At 51.8% G+C, this 22,053-nt stretch overlaps 1 protein-coding gene across 3 annotated transcripts; it reads left to right on the top strand.

Moving 5' to 3' along the window:
- Positions 1-129: 129 nt before the first annotated feature.
- Positions 130-20,870, top strand: TRAIP (TRAF interacting protein). Of its 3 annotated transcripts, XM_054640142.2 has the most exons (15): positions 130-558; positions 1,702-1,759; positions 2,982-3,065; positions 6,962-7,001; positions 9,566-9,693; positions 12,607-12,701; positions 13,298-13,411; positions 14,318-14,405; positions 15,932-16,021; positions 16,230-16,318; positions 17,032-17,187; positions 17,388-17,436; positions 17,957-18,082; positions 18,614-18,664; positions 19,626-20,870. In XM_054640142.2, exons 1-15 carry the CDS (start codon positions 461-463, stop codon positions 19,749-19,751), a joined length of 1,392 nt encoding a protein of 463 aa, XP_054496117.1. In that variant the 5' UTR covers positions 130-460; the 3' UTR covers positions 19,752-20,870. The 3 variants fall into 3 exon arrangements, with proteins under 3 accessions (XP_054496117.1, XP_077040910.1, XP_077040909.1); XM_077184795.1 differs by lacking the exons at positions 17,957-18,082; positions 18,614-18,664; positions 19,626-20,870 and adding an exon at positions 17,592-17,942; XM_077184794.1 differs by lacking the exons at positions 130-558; positions 1,702-1,759; positions 2,982-3,065; positions 6,962-7,001 and adding an exon at positions 8,558-8,733.
- The last annotated feature ends 1,183 nt before the right edge of the window (positions 20,871-22,053 follow it).

Here is a 22,053-nt window from a genome sequence, read left to right as displayed (position 1 = left end):
CTCTGTGGGGCCGGGGGGCTGCCGCGCCTGCCGGCAGCGCGGCGCTGAGCGAGACGCGGCGGGCTGGAAGCGGCAGCGCTGCCCGGGCAGCGAGGGCAGCAGGACCCGTGAGCGCCTGCCGTCGGGATGGATCCCGGGAAGGATCCCGAGAACGATCCCAGGAAGAATCCCGGGTGCCATCGCGGGGCTCCGCGGGGCACGGGCCGGGCGTGGGGGGGGGCCCGGGAGAGAGCCCCGCCTACTCCCACCGGCTCCGCCCACTCGGGCACGCACCATAGACCACGCCCACCCAACACAGCCCCACCCTTGGCCCCGGCCCGTGATCCCCTGAGGTCACTTCCGGGGCGGGCCGGAAGCGGCGCGCTCGCGGTCGCGTTCAAACCGCGCAGGGCCGCGCCGCCGCTCCAGCCCCGGGGCCGCGACCCTCAGGAGCCTCCCTGGTCACCGGTCCCGCCCCGCCATGCCTATCCGCGCACACTGCACTATCTGCTCCGACTTCTTCGACAACGAGCGGGACGTGGCGGCCGTGCCTTGCGGGCACACCTTCCACCAGGCCTGGTGAGCGCCGGGGCGGGCGGGGGCTCGGGCCCGGCCGTGGGCGTCAGCCGTGGGTACCTTGTGTGGTCCCGCGAGAGGGCTCGGAGGAGCTCACGGAGCTGCCGCAGCAGCCCGGGCTGTGCTGATCACACGTGTGAACGGGCTGTCCCGGGAGGTGGTGGAGTCGCCGTCCCTGGAAGCCTTTAAGGAAGGACTGGATGTGGCACTTGGCACGGTGGTGATCGGTCATAGGCTGGTCTCGATGAGCTCAGATCTTTTCCGACCTAATTGATTCTGTGCTTCTGTCGCTGTGCTGCCTGCAGGCTCCCTTCTCCGGAAGAGCCAGTGTCACAGGGTGTTTGGAGGGACTGATGTTGGATTATGGTGAAGGTGCCCTGGTAATTCCGTGCTTTTCTAGGACTGTGTTGAAAGGAAATGGTTCTTCTGAGGAAATAAACTTTGTGTGGGGAGAGGGTGGGCATTTGCTTTCCTGGCTAACAAGCTTGGAGAGGACCACGGGTGTGATTGTCACTTCTCACTCAGCAGCTCTGCTCGGGCCTGCTCTCTGCCAGCAGCCAGCGGAGCAGGAAGAGCTTCCAAAGGGAACCTGCCAGCTCCAAATCATTACCTGCTCCCAAAATAAACCTTTCCAGTGTGATGTGATGGCTTGGTTGCAGAATGCATTAGTAACTGTCCTGGGGAGCCCAGCAGGTTTGTGTTCATCGTGGCAGAGCAGAGCCCAGCCTGGCACCCCTGGCTCAGAGATCCGTACTCAGTGGCACCCTTGGAGCTGGCTGGGCTGGAGCTGACTGTCACAGCCTGATAGAGCAGCTCCCGTGTGCATCCACTCGCTCCTGCAAAGCTGTGGCTCCTCAGTGCCTGTCTCCCAGAGAGATCTGAGCTCTGCAAAAGCTCTGCCCTGTTAAAGATAAGCTCACATGCTAAATTCAGCCAGGAATTGTCTTGGAGATGTGGGTGGAGCATGCGTGTGGAACACGGAGCTCTGGCTGGCCACAGCGCTGGACTGAAGGTTTGCAGTTCTGCTTTAGTGTGTTGTGTGATGAGGAGTCACATCCTGCTGTCTCCTGGGGAGCTGGGGCATGGCTCCTGGAAGCAGTGCTCCAGGACTGTAAGGATTTACTGTGTTTTCCTTTTCTTTCTCAGCCTCTTCCAGTGGTTTGACACTGCACCGAGCCGGACATGCCCGCAGTGCAGAAACCAGGTAAAGCCATCCCCTGTGCACGCCTGTGGCACCAAGGAGCTCTGGCCTAGGGTGATGCCAGAAAAAGGCTCGTGGTAAAAAGCAGAGGGACTTTCTGTCATTTGGGAATCCCCAGAGGAGAGGAACTCCCCTTCACAGCCCTTTGGGTTGCACTGGGCTGAGGGTGCCCTGCTGCTGTCTGTACTGCAGCTCCTTTCAAAAGGGGCTATGGGTTTTCACAGCTTTTCCTTAGGCTGGGTAAGTATTGCCATGATGACAGGAGGGGCTGCAAGGGCTTAGTGGGGCACCTGACTGGTGTTTGTGGTGTGCCCAGCCCATTGCTGTCAGGTGAACAGCCCCTTCTGCTGCACGTGGGCCTTACAACCCCTCCTGGCTTAGCAGTACTCGACCCTCCCTTGAGAAAAGCAGTGGCTGGGGAGAGAAGGAAGGATGTGCTCTGCTTCTGAGATAGGAGGCTGAGACTTGGGTTTCCATTGGCTTAACTGGTACCTGAACGTCTTTGAAGTCCCTTGTGTCACCAGCCTTCATGCCACCAGCAGGTCTTGGCACGTAGTGGCTGCAGGAGATGTTTCCTCACTCTCAGACGAAAATTTTTAGCCAGCTGCTGCTTGGGCTTATTCTGTGTTCGTGCTTCTTTCCTCCTCTCAAGGTCTTGGCCCTTGTTCCTTCCCTGACTTGTTGATTCCCTCTGTTCTTCTCTGCCTCTTACATCTCTGGGTTACCATGGAGTTATCGCGAAATAACATCTTATGTGGCAGTAACCATGCAATTAGCTGGTGTCATGACTGTATATAATACTTAAAACACAAAGCTGTAACTGCATGGGGGAGGTGTGGAGAGCTATCAAATTCAATTACAGCACCTTCTGCCTGCAGAAAGCAGCACGTACTTCTGTCTTAGGATTTGGCATCATGTTAGCTCAGCATCAGCTGCTTTGGGCTGAGCTGCCAGAGAACAGACTGCGCTCGATTCAGAAATGTCTGAATCTTTCTGCTGCAGCTCAGGAGCTTGGCTGGAGTCACACTGCCAGAAACTGAGTGGGGGGTCTGCTGCTGTGCTGTTGAGCCAAAGCAGAGCATCAGCACTAATGGTGTCAAACACGTGATCTGATTTGCCTTTCATGGCCTTGTCACAAGACAGTACCTTCTCCCCCTCCATCTGTCTTCCATATCTGTTGTTTCCATATTTGTGCCCATCAAACTCTTCTGTCTCCTGTGTTTAGGTCAGCAAAAGACACATCATCAGTAAGCTGTTTTTTGATGTTACCCTGGACGAGCAAGCAGCACCGGATGCTGAGACCTTGCAGGTAACTTGATGGGGGAGTTCTTTCCTCATGTGATGCTTCAGCCTCCTGGGAGGGTGGCCTGGCCTGCTGGTCCTCTGCCAGCAGGTGCTTCCCCAGCTGGAGCTTGCTGTGCTCATGTGTCTGACCTGAAGCATATCAGTCTCTTTAGCATTCCCTCTGACCAAATCCCATGTGATGACTGAAGGAGCCTCCTCTTCTTCCTGCTCTTCCTTCTGCTTCTCACTTTACCTGGAAACCTTCTGAAACACCATCACATCAGACTGCTGTTCCTCCCTTGGGAATGAGGGTACAGAGCTGTTCCCAATGACAAGAGAAGGGAAATCCCAGATGCAGTGAATTGCTGCTGGTATCTGTGGTGTGGTTGTGTGTGAGCCCTGCTAACCCCTCTGGAAAGAAGGGGCCGTTGGAGGAACCTTCTGTGCAGGGCGGTTGTGCAGATTGAAGGATGTGGGGCTGGGTGATTCCCCAAGAGAGATGAGGAAAGGAACTGCCTGAAGCCACACCAGCAGCAGTGAACAACGTGGAGGCTGGGTCCTGGCGGAATCCTGGCTGGAGCTGGGATGCTGGTGGTGTGCTGCAAGTGCCACCTTTGGGTGCAGAGAGTTGTGTGTGAGTAGGGATAAAAGCAGAGTGGCTGTTCCACATTCTCCTTTGTGTAGTGTGGATGAAACACGGCTCCTTCTGTCTTGGAATTATCTGTTCCAAAAAAAGGGTGGCCGGTTGACCTTGGTATAACGGGATGCTTGTACCCTCTTGTGTTTAGAAGCAGCATGTGCAGCAATTACCATAATTAGCAGTTGCCATGACAATTCTATATGTACTTTGTATGTCTTTAAAATAAAGCCAGCCAGACTAGAATGTCAGTAGCAGTGTCTTTCTCCAAGATCACCAGTAACAAATCTGAAGGCTGAAGTGTGCAGAGGAGTGGAGGAGCATCTCTGGGCCCTGGAGCTGCATGCCCTCACAGCAGATACATTTCCTTTCGTATGGATTGAGATCCATTCCCACAGGTGTAATGAGATGGGTGACTCGGAATGGGTTGTCTGGAGAGAATCGCCCTAGAAAATCTTCCTGTTCTCTCTCACCCCCACCCCAGGATCTAAAATGGGTTCCCCCAGCCTTCTGCTCCAGGCAGGCTGTGCAGAACTGTGCTCCCTTGCTCAAGGGCAGGACTGTGGAGCTGCTCCTGCACAACAAGCTTAATGGTAACTCCTCCTGCTCCTATAAATCTTGTGTGTATGTGTCAGAGCAACATCTAGCCTCAGTGTACAGCCTGCTTAATGAGGGCTCTAAGGTCACCAACAGAAAGAACCAAATACTTTTCTGGGTAAATCAGCATCATTAGCTTGTGTGGGTATTCACTGCTGTGTGCACTGTACAGGCTGCTGCTGCTGCAAGCAGTTTCATGTGGTGTGCTGCCTCGTTTCTGGAGATGTGGAGTACCTTAAGAGCACTGATGCCTTGTTCACAATGGGTGAGGGACTAATGTCCACCCAGATGTGACATCTGCCTGTGACGGTGTGTCTGATTCTGGCCAGGCAGCAGTTCAAAGTGAACACATGGTGGGCCAAGCCTGGGCTCTTCAGAGGATGAGATAAGAACCTCTGGTATCCTCAGCCAGGAGTAACTTCACCTGAGGAAGAAAAAAAAAAAAAAATCCAAGGTTTGTGATGAACCACTGCCTGACCCTCCAAGAGCCTGGGCATAGAGTAGTGTTCATCTGTGTATTCAACTGGAGCTGTATCTGTGCAGCCCACAGCTGTCTTGGAATGAGCATTTGGCCTCCTGCCATAAAAGGGATCTGCTAGAAAGCAAAGTATGTAGCTGTGGTCTGCTTGTCATCTTGGGGTGACAAGCTTGGGATTCTCTTCGGAGAACCAGTCTTTGGCACCCAGTGAAGTGGTTGGAAGAGCTCCCTCATGATCTGAAACCCCTTCCTGTTGTTGCAAAATTAGCCAAATTATCTTTTGTAATTGTCTTTGTTTCTGTTTCTCACTGTTGCTGTTACTCAGAAATGTTTACAGTCACAGGAGTGCTGGGGCTGTTTTGCTTTCCTCCACCCCCAGGCTAAAACTTCAATAAAAACACCAGGGGGAACCTGGATCCCTGGAGTAGCTGTGGAGCACAGGCTAAGTGTCCAGGCATTTCCTTCATTACTGAACCTGGGTTTAGCCTATATTGAATTTAAAGATGGTCCTTGTGAGCAGAACAGTCTCCATGTGGCTGTTCCCAGAGCAGGAAAAGGGTGAGTTTTGGAGTGTAACACCTCAGTGAGTCTGTCAAGAGCTGCTTATGATCTGGGGACTGCAGAATTCTTCCAAATGAGATTTCAGCTTGGTGAAGAGGAGGTGGGGGGAGGATTCCTGCCTGTAAACCTGCTGGGGAAGGTAGAAGCCTTGGAGGACAGCTGTCTGTTTGTGGTCAGGATATATTCGTTTGATCTTGGGAAAATGTGATCTTGTAACTCAGTCTGGCAGGGAGAGGAGAGCTTCTCTCGGAGGAGAGAAAATTGGGAGCGGCTTTTAGGAGCTGTGGTGGAGGATGAGGGATTTCAGATTAAGTTGATGAATGAGGTAATGTTACATAGCTGCCTGAAGTAGCCCAGGGTTTCTTTGCTATCATGAAAATTAGCACATCTTGTGAGCCCACTAATCGTTCCTGAATAGGACTCTGAGGAAGCTACTTCAGAATAGTTCCTGCAGCAGAGTTAATTCCACATTAGCCCTCCAGCAGTTGTGCCCCTTAGGGCAAGTCCCAGTCAGCTCTGCTCGGCTTTGCATTTAGTCCCTTCTGCTTTCCAAGCTTTACATCCCACATTGCCTTTCCTGCCTTTATTGTCACTAGCAGAGCCCTAGCTCCAGTCCTGTCAGAGCTGTGGTCACTGCTGGTGCTATTCTCGGCTCAGATTTGCATGTAGCATTCTGGGTTGCACAGATTTGTGTGCCTGTGTTGGCATTTTATTGTGGTTTTATTCCACTGCAGTTCCTGCCTGACTTGTTACGTGCTTTCCTCTGCAGTTCTCTAACACAGCTTTTTAAGTCATCTTCTGTTGACTCTTTCCTGCATATATTTATCTCTCTGGTTTTTCTTTTAAATATATATATAGATATAAATAGCCTCTCTTTTTAACCTCTCCATATTTCCTTTGGCTATTCGCCAGTGTTAAATTATATCACTTCATTTTCTCTAATTTAAACTTCAGGGCATCTGCTGCCTCTTTCTGATCCTTGATGAAGGCGTTAGAAATAGTTGATGCTCCTCAGACCCTTGTGGTACCCAGGAGATTTTGTGCACTCTCAGCTGGTGTGTTATGGATTGGTTTCTCAGTGATCTGTTTCCAGCATTCGATTGAGCTGTTAGCTCATATCAGCATCCTGAACTGCAGTGACTTCAGTGTCTGTCAGCATGTTTGAGTGCATGCTTGGTTACCTTTTCAGGTGTCTGGCTGTGCTCTTCTGTCTCCCACCTCCATCTGATTAAAGTTCACTTCAGTTTAAAGAACTCTCAGTGATCCAGTTAGTCTGGCAACATTCCTCCCTTATTGCCTTGTTTAGGTAAAACATTATAAAAATTGTTCTTGCCTGACTTCCTGTGTTTCCCTGAGAGCCTTCCAAAATTATTCAGCTAAAACAGGATGACTGACAGTGTGAGAAACACAAGGTTGACAAGGCTAAGATGAAGCTGCAATCCTCTCTTCTCCCCCTGAAGAAAGCCAGTTGGAGGTGCTCTTTCCGTTCCCTGTGATAATCCTGGCTTGTAACTCCGTGCTTGTTGTTTCTATATCCCCTCCTCAGTACCTGCCTGGTCCAAAAGTCCTGCTGAGAAATCTTTTTAAGATCTGGTGAAAGCATCTCTGCAGGGTATTTCCTAATGGGGTTTTCTGTGTTGTGTTTCAGAATGAACTGGACCAGGTGAAGGCCCAGCTCTCCTTGAAAGGTGAGTTCCTGCAGCCTGCAGGGGATCAGCAGCTCCTGGGCTCTACCTGTGCCAGGTGGCTTGGCCAGGTCTGAGGAGCCCCTGTGCAGAGGCCACCCCTCTCTGAAGCCAAGGGCATGGTTCAGGCTGCAAGCTGTTTCGCTAGAGCAACTTCTTCAGAGCTTTTTCTGAGGCGAGAACACCTCCAGTGAGGCAAAGCTTATATGGCAGAGCCTGAGACCACAGCCTGGCCCAGCTCTGCTGTAACTCAGGAGTTCACTGCAAGTTTAGACAGGTAGATGCAATTTTTTTGCCCCCTTCCTAATCACAAGCTTACAGAATTGCAGCACAGCTCTATCTGGAGCAGGCTTGAAAGCAAAAGCCTTGGTTTGCTTGAGGGGAAACTCACAGCTGCATATGGCAAAGGTTTATTCCCTCCAACAGATGAGAGGGTGAAAGTGGTGTCCAAAAGCAGCATTGGAATTGTTTGGCTGTTGCCACATGTGTCGCGCGAAGAGCAGACGGAGTTCAGTGTGCGCGCACTTCCATCTTCCCATCTTTAATTTTAGAGGATGTTTGAGGGAGGCAGGAAAAGCAAAAGCCCTGGAGACTTGTCGATGGGTTTTAAGCATCGTCTGTAGGCAGCCTGTCATCAGAACATGAGTCATGAGCAGCAAAAGGAAAATGTCAGTCTAAGTGACAGAAATCCTAAAACATGCTAGCAGAAGGGTAAAAAAATGTTTAAAGAATGCTGGGGGCTCACCCACGCCCCAAGAGTTGTCTTTCCTCTGCGTTCCCTGCATGCACGAGACAGACACGAATAGCCAGTAGATTGAGGATTCGGTCCTTAGCCTGAGAGTAGAATTGGATGGTCTGCACGTCTCTATTCTGAGGCCTGTTCTCCTGCCAGCTTGGTTGAGTTTAGTGACTTGGTAGAGAGCCAGATCTTCTGGGGAAGGTGGCTGGGATTCTTACTAGGATATTATCCAAGAAAAACTGCTTGAAGGCCTGCTAATCTTCTCGGCTTCTGGTGAGTAGAGGTTGGATTTGACATTCCCTGTCCCATTCTCTTTTCATACTGGAAATGCGAAGCTCCTTCCCACCTCCTGCCTCCTTTGCTGTGGGTACTCTGCTCTCTGCTGGTTCCTGTGTATAAGTTCTCCATGTGAAGCTATGCTCTGCTCTGTGTGCTGCAGAGGAGCTGTGGAGCTGCCAGGCTCTGATCAGCCTGCAAATGGCTCGAGAGGTGCCGAGCTCCGAGCAGGCTCTGTGGGAGGCACTCTGAATGAGCTGAAAAATCATTCCTGCAGCACGGAGGGGTTTGATTCCTGCCATCTGCCTCTGGGCAGCTGGGAACGGAGGAGGGGGAAGCCCTAACTCTTCCAGTGGGTGTGGAGTCCCTGCAAATGCAAGGGAGCATCTCCAGGCACTGCCTCTGGTGGGAAAGGGTTATTCAGATCAGTGGAGAAGCCACCCGTGTGCTTCTGCTGGAACATGTTCCTCTCTTGTTCCTCGGTCCCACATGGCTCTTTTACTCCCTGATTGAACAGTGCAGCTTCACTGCAGGTCATGCTTCCACAGGATATGGAGGCAGAATTTGAAACTGGATGGCTTGCAAGGAGAACAAACTTTTTGGAAAGTCACTCTTTGGCTCTCTACTATTGCCAGGCTGGAGCCACAGGCAATTTTAGCAAAGACTCTGAAGATGCTGAGCTGAAGGTTTTACCCTGCCCCTTAGCAGGGTTAGGTGGAGGTTAGGTGGAGGGGTTCCTGCTTTCCCTTATTACCCAACTGCTTTGAGCTTCTCAATGATGCTGGCTGTTCCTGGTTTGGTCTAGGAGCTCCTGATAGTGATTGTTGCTTTCTGACCTGTCCTTCCCTTGTCTCCACAAAACAAATTGAAATCTGGTGGTGGTTTCCACCACCTTCTCTCTGGTGGTTAGGGGCATGTGCTTTGCTCCTGGATTGCCAGGAGGAGAGAGAGCAGGATGCAAAGGTTTTGTGACCTGCAAAAAGTGGGCACTTGGGGAATCTACTTAAGCTGTCCTGTGTCCTGTGATGTCCCCAGTGTCACTGCCTCCTGCCCTTTGATGTAGGTGCTGGGGTTAGTGAGGGCACGTGAAGCAGCTTGGTGGACCCCTGCATACAGCTGCTCAGTGGCCCCCAAAGGGGTTCCTGACACGTAAGATTCCATGTGGAGAGGATGGATACAAAGCTCTCTTCTCCAGCTCTATGACAGCTTGGTGTAACTCGAGAGGAATTATTTCCTTGTGCAAGCCTGGCTTTGAGAAAACGCAAGAGTTAAGATTCATCATCTTAATGCTAGCAGGGCTGGCGCTGGAAAGCTATTAAAGGGAATTTTTTATCTTTAGTAAAGAAATCTTGAAGCCTGCTGGCACTGAGAGAAGCAATTGCTCAGTACAGACCCTGGTGCAGACGCCACTTAGAGAAATGGCTCTCTCCAGGAATGGCCGAATCCTGGCAGCCTGGAGCTGAGCCTGCCAGCAGTCTGTGTGCTGCTGCTGCTGTGCTGCAACTGGAGTCTGGGTTACCAGGCCATGACCTTTCTGTTTCTTCCTTTCCAGAGAAGGAAAAGCGGGAATGCCAGGCTGTTGTGGATGGGCTGAGGGACACTCTGGATGTGCGCAACGCCACGATAGAGTCACTCCAGAAGATGCTGGGAGAGACAGAGATGCTGTGCTCCTCTCTCAAGGTACCCTTCCTGTCCCCAGTAGGGCTAACCATCATGCAGTCAGTGTTAGTTCTGTTGAAGATCTCTGCAGATCCTGCTAATAAAGAGATTGTGCTGGTGGGATTTTGGGTCTGGTACCTAGATTTTCATTTTGGTTTGATTAATCCAAGCAAGTGCTGTTGCTGGACTCGAGGTCCTGTTTGTGCTCTGCCTGAGGTGATTCAGAGGCATAAAAAGCCTACAGGCCTGTGGTTTGTGTACAGGTGCTCAAGGTAGAGGTATCCCTGGTGAGGGAGAAATGCCAGCCCAGCCTGAGGAATGTGGCTGAGCCTCACTAATGAAGTGGCAATGCTGGTCATAAAGGTAGTAGCAGGAATCTAGTGTGGGAACTAGCCCCAGCACCCCATTGCTGAAACAGTGGTTCCCTGAGGTAGAATGTTCTTCTGAAATGGGTTTAGGCCAAGTGGGATTCAAGGAAAATTAGTTTCTTACTTTGATTGGGGGGAGAAATCAAACTGAAAATTATGGAGGGGGAGTTGCAGGCTTCAGCTGAGTGGGATCTGATCCAGCTAACTCTCTTGTCTCTGTTCTGTTGCCAGGGCTTTGCCTCAGTTAGGTTAGTAATGTTGTGAAGTCCAGGGATCAAATATTCCTGTTGTGCTTCAGTGTGCAGTGACTCAGTTTGTAGTCATGTACTATGTGTAAACAGCAAGAGGAAGAGGGTAGGAGCAGGAGCAGCTTTGTTGGGATGTCTTGGAGCAGCTTTGCCTTGATGCTGGGCTGGGCAGTCTGTGCTGTGTGAAGGTGATGTGCCTGTCTCAAGAAGGTGGGGTGCAGGCAGGTGAGGTTGTGAGCTGCAGGCTGGAAAGTGGGATAAGTGTCTGCTGCACTTCCCATGCTGTCTGACCCAGTGTCCTAAACTACATCCTTTTTCTTGACCTTCAAGGCCAAGTGGCCCAGAGAGAGCTTGTAGACATGTGTCGTGGTGCTGTCGTGCTATATGCCACCTGCAGCTGGGCTCTTTTGGGAGGAAGCATCTGGGGGATCTACCTGATACTAGGACAGAAGGAGTAAGGAATTAATGCCAGGCAGGCCTCACCCTGGGCCAGCACAACTGTTTTTGCCCAACCATGGGATTATATCAAATCTGCTTGCATGTAAAGGCAGCCTGGATCTTGGCCATGCCATAGATGCTGGTGTGATCCTGGATAGGTCAGTGACAGGATACCTCTGATGCCCCCTACTCCAGCAGAAATAACTGTGACAGTGGAAGCTGGTACTTGCTGCTCAACTCAGCATCTCAGTGCTGGGTTTTCCTGCCTTGACACCTCTGGAGGAGGCTTTGTGCTTATCTTCCCTGCTGCAAAACCCTCTCTGTATGCTTAAGTCCCTTTAATGAAAGCTGGGCAGGGCAGAAGGATTAGGGACCTGGAGGTATCTTTTCTGTGGTGTACGGGGTTTCCCAGCTGAATGCCAAGCACTGTCTTAAACTGCATCATTAACGATTAAAGCACTAAACTTCTGCAGTGAAAATACAGGCTTAACTTGCTGTGACGCAGGTTAAGGCTGTGAGCTGGGCATGTCTTCTGCTGGCACTGCCAGTTTGCTGCAGTTTCAGACTGGCTGAAGCTGGGGCCTCTGCCCTGACCAGGCACAAAACACTGCTGTGGGGATCTGGAGTGTTGAGAGTTCTGGTTAGGGAAAAGCCAAAGACAGGTTCCAGTTAAACAAGAGTGACACATGAGCCTGCAACACTGTCCCTCCTCAGCTTCCTGGTGGTTTCACCGCTGTTTGGTTTCTGTGGCAGGAAGTGGATAAAATCCTTGAACTTGAGTGGGCTGGAGCTTTACAAGGCAATGATCTTTTGCCAGGCCTTTCCCTGCAATCAGCGCTGTGCTGAAACCAGAGCCTTTCAAAGTTGCTGTGCAAAGTGCCCAGGCACACAGAAACCTAGACAGCACAGATGCATCAGAATGGTGCTAATTCAGCTATCCCCATCCTCTGGCACACTGCAGATGTGTGCTTTTCCATCTCAGCTGAGGTTCTGTGTTACTGCTGGAGAGGCAATATGTGGTGGTGTTTGCAGGGGTCCCAGGACGAGGAAAGAGAATCTTGACTCCATGTTTCAGAAGGCTGATTTATTATTTTATGATATATATTATATTAAAAGAAAATTATATATTAAAACTATACTAAAAGAATAGAAGAAAGGATTTCATCAGAAGGCTTGAAAGGAATGAAATGGAATGATAATAAAATCTTGTGACAGCCTCGACACAGGTGGCTGTCACTGGTCATCAAGTAAAAACAATTTCACATGCTGGGTAAACAATTCTCCAGATCACATTCCAAAGCAGCAAAACATGGAGAAGCTGAAGCTTCTCAGCTTCTCAGGAGAAAAGATCCTGGCAAAAGGATTTTTCATAAAATATGCCTGTGACAGCAATAGGCTGCAATAGACTTGCAGCAGGTGAGAGAAATGCCTAGGGGGTGTCTGGTTTCACCCAGGTCTTCCAGAAGAGACCCACTCATTCCTATCTATGCTTTAAGCAGCTAATAGCAAGGAGAGTTGGGAGGCTGAAGCAATCAGCTGTGCACGGAGGGAAAGGCAATAGCAAGATTTGCTTGCTGTGGACTCCCTTGCTTTTGAAAACAAATTGTCACTGCTGCGTACAGGGCACTGTGCAGCAGAGAGGGGCTGTGACATGGGTTCAGCTCCAGCCTCACTTTGTGATCAGCACTGAGACCCTGCTGTGCTGTGGGGAGCAGAGCTGGGGGTGCAGTGGGAGGGAGTCCATAATCCCAGGCTGCTGAGGTGGTGAGAGCATTCAGCCAATGTGTGCTCCCAGCTGCCTGCAGCGTGCATAAGCCGGGATGTTTCTCCAGCAATCCCTGGAGCCTCACAGCAGGCTGGGTGTGCTTCCTTCCCTGCAGAAGCAGATGAAATTCCTGGAGCAGCAGCAGGAGGATAACAGAAGTTCAAAGGAGGAGGCTCGCCGGCTGCGGAACAAGCTGAGAACCATGGAGCGGTGAGATCCGGGGTGCACCCTGGCCTTGCAGGCTTGGCTGCACACCTCTCCCTTTTTGGGGAGGGGAGCAGGGTCCTGCTGGGCCTGCTGCAGCACCCACCTCCATGTGCTGGATCATCTTATCTTGAACTTTGAAATGGCTGCTTTAGCTGCCCTTACATGCCTCCTGCCCCTGCTGTTTGCAGACAGCTGCTCTCCTTAAAGAGCAGCAAGGCAGGGTACTGGCCTCATCTCTAGTGCACTGAGCATGGCTATGTGCCATTTCTGTTATCAGAGGATGCTGGGGCAGAATGCCAGCCCAGGAGCACAGTGAGCCACTGGGCTATAGGGACCAAGAGCTGGGCATCAGTTCCATGTGCAGTATGTGTGTGCAGCTGCCCCTTCTCTAGTCCAAGTAGTGCTGCTTTTCCCCAGTGAAAAGCCCTGCTTGAGGTGAGGCAGCTGTCTCTCTTCTCCCATGACACCCAGAGTGCCTGCAGGAGAAGCTCAGGCTGCACCAGCCCCTTGAAGGGGAAGCAGGGCTTTTGTCTCTTTCCCAGGTCTGTTTGTGATTCATGTGCTGAGGGTATGTTTTTTGTTTGTGTTTTTTGGTGCAGGATCGAGCTGTTGCTTCAGAGCCAGCGCTCGGAAGTGGAGGAGATGATCAGAGACATGGGAGTCGGGCAGGCAGCGGTGGAGCAGCTTGCAATCTACTGTGTCTCCCTTAAAAAGTAGGTGCTGCAGGCCTGGCACAGCTGGCTGGTGTTGTCCTGGGAGTGCCCAGGGAGAGCCCTCTGCCGAGCACCCACAGGCACATGGGCTCTGTGGGGCTTTCACCACCTCTTAAGGCTTCCACTGGGCTTTGACTGACAGATCCTGGGGACCTAGTTTGGAGCCTGTCACACTGAACTGTTCTTCTTGTCACTGTAGTGACATGTGTGTCACCATGGGAACTGTCTCCAGAGTTGTCAGTGCACCTATGAAGTGATGATGATTATTCCCTCTGCTTTCCTCTCATGCCCGGGGGAAAGCAAGCGGATGCAGAGCTCTGGGTTGTGCCCTCTGCAGCACTGCACTGTGCAGCTGTGGCCTCTGGCAAAGCAAGCCTCCACTGCTGCCCCTCCCCTACCTGGATATCCATCTGGTCCTGCTGGGGAAAAAACAGAGTTTTTTTTCTGTCTGTTCTGATGGCAGCTGAATAACTGCAGCTTTGGTACAAAGCTGTAATGAGGCAAGTGTCCCTGCGGTGTAATTGGGAATGAATGTGCATGGCCAGTAGTGGGAAGTCTCTGAAAAGTCACTTAAAGCAAAGTCCCCTGTTTGCTGCTGGCATGGAGGCTGTGCTCTGTTTTCTGTCTTTTTCACTGGCAATTAAAACACCCCTGGCTCTGGTTCCCATTTTGCTGGTGGAATCAGGCATGGTACCCCATGCAGGTTTTTTCTCCCCCATGGTGTAGTGGAATGTGTGACAATGTTAGTACACTCACTCATCTTTGTTCCTTAAAGGGCATTGTGTCTCCTGGGTTTTCTCTGGTGGCTCTGCAGGTCCAGCTTCAATTTGAGGGTCTTGGCTTGACTCTGAGAAGTTCTGGCTCAGCTGCCTTACAAACAGTGTGACTCTTTGTGTCTCTTTGTAGGGAATATGAGAATTTGAAGGAGGCTCGGAAGATCTCTGGTGAGATGACAGAGAAGCTGAAAAAGGAGCTGTTTTCTGTCAATAATAAGGTAAAGGGAGAGTGTGAGTTGCCAGGGTGACATCTGGTCTGTAGATCCGTGTCCATAACTGAGGTCCAAGGCCTCTGCAGTGACCCCCTCCCATGCTGATCGGTACAGGTGTGTGGAAGGGCCAGGCTGGGTTTCTGGGTCAGGATGTGATGTGGTGAGCAAACAGCTCATGGGCTGTTGTCAGGAGGGTGGTCTCTGGGGACAGTGCTGGGGCAGCATGTGCAGAGCCAGCCAGAGTTTGGCAGGGAGCCTGTGCTGGAAGGCAGCAGCACACAGGTGCTCCACTGCTCCCACTGGGTTCTGGAAGTAGCAATTCCTTCATCTGGCTACTCTGCTGAGCACTCAGCTGCCAGCTCCTCCTGCTGCAGAACTGGGCCCCTAAGGAAGTGGGAAGGGGTTTGGAGCCAGAATTAGTTGAGCAGGGCTTAGTCCTGGCTTGGCACATCCAGTCACACCCAGTTGTGACTGGATGTGCCTTCAGCCAACTGAGCTGGGCCAGGGCTCCCACACCATGCTGTGCCCAGGGCAGGAGAGCTTCCCAAAGCACAGTGAGGACACACAGGTGGCCCTGCACAGAGCCTGCCTGGGCTGCTCCTGAGCTGGTGCAGAGCCTGGGGATGCTGACATGCCTCTGCTGCTGTGCTCCCCCTGCTCCAGGCATGGCTGGGCTCTGTTAGCTCAGGTCAGGCAGGACTGTCTTTGTTCTGGTAGTGCATCCCTGTGAAAAGTGTGTGTGTAGCCTCACTCCCCAAGGCACAGGTGTTCCCTGGGGCATCCCTGTGTCTAAGCCAACAAAGTGAGAAGCTGTGGGTGGATTTGGCCTACTTCTGTTACTCAGCCATCGCTGCTGTCCCCTCAAATGCAGAAGGAGGTTTTCAGATTGCTGTGCTGTGCTCCCCAGAGAAGTTAACCCCTCCACAAGGTTCTGCTGCTGGAATTGGGCTGCTCCTGGCTGAGTCAGCCCCAAGCTGTGGTGGCCGGTGGGGTCAGGAGGATGCGAGTCAGTGCACAAGGGGCTCCAGGCTTGGCTGCCAGAGAGCTGACTGTACCCACAGAGTGTGAGCTGGCCCAGGCTCCCGGACCCGCTGAAGTGTCTGAAGTGGTAGCAGGCCACTTCCTGACCCCTGCTGCTGGCATGCTTCCCTGTTGAATCAGGCTTGTCCATGTGCCAGCACTGCTGATGCACAGCCATCCTCCTGCCTGTGGTTTGTGATTTCTGTGCTCTGCTGTGTCCAAAGTCCTGCAGGAATTTAGAATGCAGCCACCAAGTGTTAGAGCAGTGAAAAACTCTTGCCGTGAGGCGTAAATGCTGGGCAAGCAGCCCTGGACATCCCTCTGCAGGCAGCTTGTGGAATTGGGTAGGGATTGGATTGCACTGGTACAGGAGAGGTTGATCAGACTGACACAGGAAAATGGAGCCCTTAAACAGGGGAAGTAGCATGTGCTGCAGAGCACACTGCTCTCACAGGGCTCTGCAGTTCCCCTTAGGCAGGTAAGTATAACCCACACTCTGTTGTGTTCTGCAGCTGCAGAAAACGACTTCAGAGTTGGAGAAGACAAAGGAGGAGTTAAAAAGCACACAGAAAGATCTGAAGAATGCAGACAAGGAGATCTTGGTGAGAATATCTTTCTTCATGGCCAGCTGCCAGTTACTGCAGACTGGTCTGCAGCTGCAAAGCCAGGACTTATGCTGGCTTTTGCTCAGTGACTAAATTTCCCAGCCTACCTCTGAGCTCCACCTGATGTTGATTTATGGAAAAGGGGCAAAGTATCTATTGCTAAATTTTTCCTTATCTCACTGGCTGCTTTCCATTTTCTCTCCAGAGTTTGAAGAAAAAGATAGACATCCTGCAGGATACTCTGAAGGTCCCATCTGTAACCAGGGAAACACTCAGTCGGCTAGTCTTGGAAAGGTTAGTGAGCTGCATCCTCACACACAGTACAGGCATGTAGGGGACAGGTCCAAAGCCAGAGTTGACAGTTTAACTGAGAAAGCAGAGATGTACTAGTCCGGCAGGTGTTGCAGAGGTATGGTGGTTTTGTTCCTTGTATCCTTTTTCTTGTAGCTGATGAGATGATGTTTGGTTTACGTGGAAAATTCTCGGAGGGTTTGGGTCAGGAGAGGGTGGAGGAATGGCCTGGATTTTGAAAAAGTCTTTGTCACTGTGGCCTGTCTGGGAAACATCCCTAAAGCTGCTGTTCTTGTGGCTTTAGAGTTGGCCTTGTGATGAGCATGCACTGGTGTATGGTGACCAAAGATCTCAGCTAGGCAGAGGAATCTGTCCTGAGAAATGACATTTGCTTTTATGCAGCCTTTCTTGAGGAGCCTGTGCCATTAGCCCAGTAGAGCAAGCTGGGTTGTGTCCACAGAGCAGCAGTGTGTCAGTGTGATTCCTGGGCTTTGGGTGCTGGTGTCACAGCGCTCAGCATTTGAGAGGGAGCAGTAATTTGGGACATAGAATTTAAACTCTGGGGTTCAGATTGTCCTTTCTTTGATGTGTAAGCAGAACAGGGCTCTGCTCCTGGTGCTACTGCTGTGGGAGCACTCAGTGTCGTGGGGTGCAGCTCTACCTTCCCCTGGGTGCAGGCAGTGGCTCAGTGACTGATGCTTTTCCTGGCCTTGCAGCCCTGCTCCCATGGAGCTGCAGCATCCCAAGCTCCACCGCCCGGCCCACAGCGATGAGATCAATCTGGATGCCACGTTCGACGTGGCCACCCCTGAACACCAGCCCTGCACAGCTCCCCTCGGCCCTGCAAAAAGGCAGAAGCTGGATAAAAAGCCGTGAGTTTTCCCTCCTCTTTCTGCTTCTAAAGGAGATCAAAGTCTCACTGCTTTGGAAGTTTCTGTGTGAGATCAGATATCTCTCCAGCTGCCTGATGGTGTGCTGCAAGCTTTGTCGTCATTTGCTTGGCCTTGTCTGTCCTTGCCAGTTCCATTTGAACAATAAATCTCTGCTGATTTGCTCCTTGGGCTCCTTACAGGCCTCCTGTGGTAAATCTGGCGAAGAAAGTTCTGAAGGAAGCAGTGGAGGTAAAAGGACTAATCTTGATTTTTCTGTGTCGCCTCTTTGATTCTGCTGTTAATAAGCTTGGAATAAAGAATCTGTTTTCTCCCTTGTGGCCATAGACTGGCCCATCTATAGAACCAGTCTGTGCTTCAAAGTGTTTTCCTTGATGGTCTCCTAGAAACACTGTTGCTGCCTCAGGCCTCCTGGAACTGGGCAGGAGAAAGGAGGGTGGGGACCCACGTGCTTGCTGATGATTCTGCCCCAGATGTGCTTCACAACCACCACTGGAGCTGACCACAAGGCCTGTGGGGTCAGCTGAGGTGGCTGTTTGCCCAGACTTGCTGGTGGCAGTGTCCTGCCTCCTCGGCACTGTTCCACATGAACCCCAGTGGGAGGTTGGAAGCTGCTAGTTTCCAACCTGACGTGGTATGGCAGTAACCATTACCTTAAATAGCTGTCTGTGTTATTAGTGCTGCCTGTATGTGGATTCCATTCAGCAGATTGTGCTGGTTAAAGGGCTTTTCTTGTTATTTTGTGGGACAGAACGGGGCAGATGATCTGGAGGATGATGCTCTTAAAGGACTCTTGCCAGCATTCATCAGGAACTCTTTTCTCTCCAAGAAGCCATCTTCGGGTGGTCTGCTGGGTTCCCACAGGAACATGGGCTCTGTAAGTATGACTGTCCAGTTGGTGAGTGTGCCCGGGGCTGGCACTGCCACCTCTGTCCTGAACTGACCCTGAAAGAGGAAGTGAATGAGGCTTTTACCTTGCCACATACAGTGTGTGGAAAATAAATCTCAGAGCACAACCTGGCTACTTCCCAGTCCTGCAGAGCTCCAGGGATGACAGATGCTCATTCCTTTCCTGGCAGCAGACTAAGTGGCTCTCAATGTCCTATTCCTCCACCTCCTTGGAGCGCAGGGGGTATCCTCCTTGTATTCCTCACTCCCAGTGACAAAATCCTAAGCCTTGGTTGGCTTATCTGAAAAAGTGCCCAATATTCCCAAACTTTGTTAATACCCATGGGTCTGTCTTTTTCCAAAAGTGAGGTCTTAGCACAAGTACTGAGTGTTTCCAAGTGCCTTTAACCCCTCTTCAGCAGCTGTGGCCTGCAAGACTCCCCCTTCCCCATACCCAGCATGAGGAGAAGTAGCCAAGGCTCTGTGTGCTGCTCCAGGCTCATTTGTTTCTCTTTCCTAGGTGAGGACAGGCTACGATGGCATGGGAGGCAGGACAAAGTTCATAGAGCCAGTATCCTTTCCTGCAGCTTGTGTGGCACTGCTGATGCTGTGGGCACCTCATTTCTGATCTTCTCTTTGGTCTCTACAAAAACTGGACTTGGGGTCCTCAAGGAATGATCTGAGTTCTCCCTGAACAAATCTGAGCTCAGCAAAGGTATCAAGGTCCTGAACTTGCTGAGAGCACTTGTGGCTGGTTGACAGGAGTGCATCAGCTAGAAATCAGTGCAATTTTCAGGGACTGCCTATGCCCTTGAGATCCTATAGCAGCAGTGTAGCCCAACCTCTTCTGGCTGTGTGCCTGCCAGCCTGTGCAGCTGGAGCCCTCATTCTGTGGGATGCTGCTGCTCCACAGTGGTGAGGAGTGGCTGGGCTGAGCTCACCCTCCCAGGTGTGGAGCTGTTCCTGCCTTGGGATTGCTCTGCCATGGGAGGCTGCAGGCTCTGGCTGCTCTGCCTTCACCTGCACAGTGTCCTGGCTCACGAGGTCTTGCAACTCAAATAGATATGCTGTTAAAATGCTGGTTTATGTGCAGGGAGATAGCACAGAATCATGAAATCATTAATGTTGGCAAAGAGCTCTAAGATCAGAATCCAACCATTAACCAACCCAGCATTAGCAAGCTCACCACTAACCCATGTTCCTAACCAACATGTCTGCATGGTTTTTAATGCTTCCAGGGACTTCCACCACTTCCCTGGGCAGCCTGTTGCAATGCTTGACCACCTCTTTAGTGAAGAGATGTTTCCTAATATCCAGTTGAAACCCCCTGTGTTTGGAAATGTTCCCTGACAGGCGGGACAGGCGTGTGCCTGAGCTCTGCTCCCGTGAGAAGGCAGCAAAGCCCATCCTGTCCTCAGGGATGCAGGTATATGGGTGCTAGGTCTGTGTTTCAGGCTGGTCTGCAGCAGGTGTTGGATCACTTGTGTTCCCAGAGCACTGATCTGTGCTTTCCTTGACAGTTTTACCTCCAGACAAACCTGGCAGAAATCCGTCCATTACCAGTTAGGAACAAAAAGAAGGTCTCCAGGCCAGCATCTGCCACTCCTGCACTTTCCTCCAGCAGCAGCCAGGCCAGAATGGACACTTTCCTGCTGTGAGAGCCCTTGACTTCCTGGGAGAGGCTTGGAGAAGAGGCTGCAGGGCAGAGCACACTTGCCCAGAGCCTGGCAGGAGGCAATGTGCAGCCACCACTGCCTGGGGTACTGTTCACAAAGCACTGATGCTGCCCTGTGGAGAATCCTGCCCTTGCAGCAAGCCTCTGGAGGCCAAGCCTCTGGCTAGTGCCTGGACTGAGTTACCCTCATTTTACCATTCCTTCATCCATTTTTTACTGCAGAATTAACAGGGTTTTCTTGCCTTCTGGCCTCCTCAGAGTTCTGCAGTTGCTGCTGCTTTGGGCTCTCTGGCACCAGGTGGAACTGCACTTCTTGGATGCAGCCACAAGCAGGAGGTGCAGGAAGGTGTCTGGGATGTCAGTCTGGAGAGCAGCAGGGAGAAGGGACCTGGACCAGCTCCATGCCTGGTGTAAATAGTTCCAAGAAAGTTTACTGTAGGAAGAAGTGTGTAGAGCACCCTGTGTGGCTGTTGAGTGTCTGTATATTCATCATCAAATTAAACACCTTCCCTCAGCCACAGGCCTGTTGGGGCTGGAGAGAGCCACAGGTGGACTTGGGAGCTGTGTTGCCCTGCCCCATTCTGAATCATGGAGTCCAGAGTGGTCTTGCAGGCTTGGCACTGAAACTACTGACTTGGAAGGGAAGTATTGGGGTGACCCCTGCTGCACATGGAAGCAGAGATAGGTGTGCTGGTGTGACCTTTGTGCTTGGCATGTGTGGGTGTGAAACTTGTTTAATAATTTCTATGTTTTAATAAGAGTATTTTTATTATTTTGTAATTGTTCTACCTTGTGATGAGAGGGTTTGGAATGGCCTGGAGAAGTGCTGAAGAATGGCTCCCTTCAGGGGAGGGGGAGGCTGGTGGGGCTGAACATGTCTGGGTTCTTCAGCTTGGAGCTGTGGAACAGGAGGTCCACCCCTGAAGCAGGGCTGTCCAAGCTGCAAGGAACAGATGTGCTGAGGCACCTCATAAAGCCCTCTCCTGTACAAATCTGACCTTTCCTATTTCCAGCTGCTTCAGGCCAAATCTGTATTCCTGGACTGGCTAAAAACATGTTTTTAGGGAATAAAATATATTACTGTGCACACTTGTTAACACAACTGTCTTCTGAGCATTTTCCAGCCTCTTGCACCTTAGGGTGGAGGTCTGAGCTTGGGTGATGGATGTGCTCAACCCTTCAGGTTCCTTTGGGGTGCCAGCCCTTGGGAGGCAGGCCCCTTGTGCAGGGAAGGACAGTGGTGGGGTGAAGCTGTGGGGACTGATGCCCAGCCCCAGGGAAGTGAACAAGGCACAGCCCTGCAGAGCAGGAGCTGTGTCTCACCTGCAGCACCTGGGGCTGACTGCAGAATTCAGTGGAATGGAGGGAGAGTTTGGAGGAGCCAGGAGAGAGGGTTCAGAGGGCTGGGAACAAAAGCTTGAGGGGAACTTAATCAAGCAAAGTGAATTCTGCAGAGGAGAAGCCGGGAAGAGGGTCTGCAGAGAGCCTGCTGTCCTTGTGCCTTCGAGGTAGGTATCAAGTGTCTGTAAAATGTGAGACTTGCTCTGGATCTCTCCAGTTCAGGAAGATCCTTTTAAGAAGGCAGCAGTGAAGGTTTGGTGTGGGGCTGGTGGGGAATATGGGCTTCCATTTCCATGGGTTTGGTGCTGGAGAGCAGGTGTAATGTCTGCCCATAATGGGAGAACAGATGCCAACCTGCAGTGGCGGGGTTGAGAAGGGTTTTGGGGCTGTTTTGACCTGCTAAGTCCTGGCCTCTCATCCACTCCTGCACTTTAACCTTCCATAGCCTTGCTGCTGCTGGGTTGTTTCTGATATGGTGTTGTTCTGGTTTATTTCACATCTGTTGCCCTGCCCAGAACTGAAGCTATTTTATTCTCTCACTCAGTGCTTTCATATCCTCCAAAGCTCTTTTCCTCCCTTGTTACACCTTCTGCACCCCACACCTGCACCTCGGGGGACATCAGTGACCTTCCCTGGGCTGGGGATAACGAAGGGGCGGGGAAAGCGCTGAGGTCCCTGTTCCTGGGGCTCGTTGGAGCCGGTTGCTATTTCGGTGCGCTCCGAGGTGAGGTTGGACCCAGTTTCACGTTTATTTTGGGATTTAGCGCGTGTGAGTTGACTCACAGCCCATAAAAAGCAGCCGCCAGCACTGCCCGGGCCCGGCTCCGCCCGGGCTGGCGCGCCCAGGGACAATTTTGGGTCCCCGCTGGGGTCCCCCCGAGGCGGGGCCCGGGCCGTGGCAGCCGCCGGGTGGCAGCAGGGGACCGGCGGTGGCAGCGGGGGAC

The sequence above is a fragment of the Agelaius phoeniceus genome, chromosome 11 (genome assembly GCF_051311805.1).
Source record: "Agelaius phoeniceus isolate bAgePho1 chromosome 11, bAgePho1.hap1, whole genome shotgun sequence".
In the NCBI taxonomy this organism is placed as follows: domain Eukaryota; kingdom Metazoa; phylum Chordata; class Aves; order Passeriformes; family Icteridae; genus Agelaius; species Agelaius phoeniceus.
This window is presented reverse-complemented; position numbering and strand designations above follow the sequence as displayed.

What these genes read in the sequence shown, in the direction of transcription:
- TRAIP (XM_054640142.2), top strand. Translation starts at nt 461, where the DNA reads ATGCCTATCCGCGCACACTGCACTATCTGCTCCGACTTCTTCGACAAC. An exon ending in CAGAAGCTGGATAAAAAGCC is followed by an intron (nt 17,188 to 17,387) that starts GTGAGTTTTCCC and finishes GGCTCCTTACAG; the next exon opens with GCCTCCTGTGGTAAATCTGG. An exon ending in CCCACAGGAACATGGGCTCT is followed by an intron (nt 18,083 to 18,613) that starts GTAAGTATGACT and finishes TCTCTTTCCTAG; the next exon opens with GTGAGGACAGGCTACGATGG.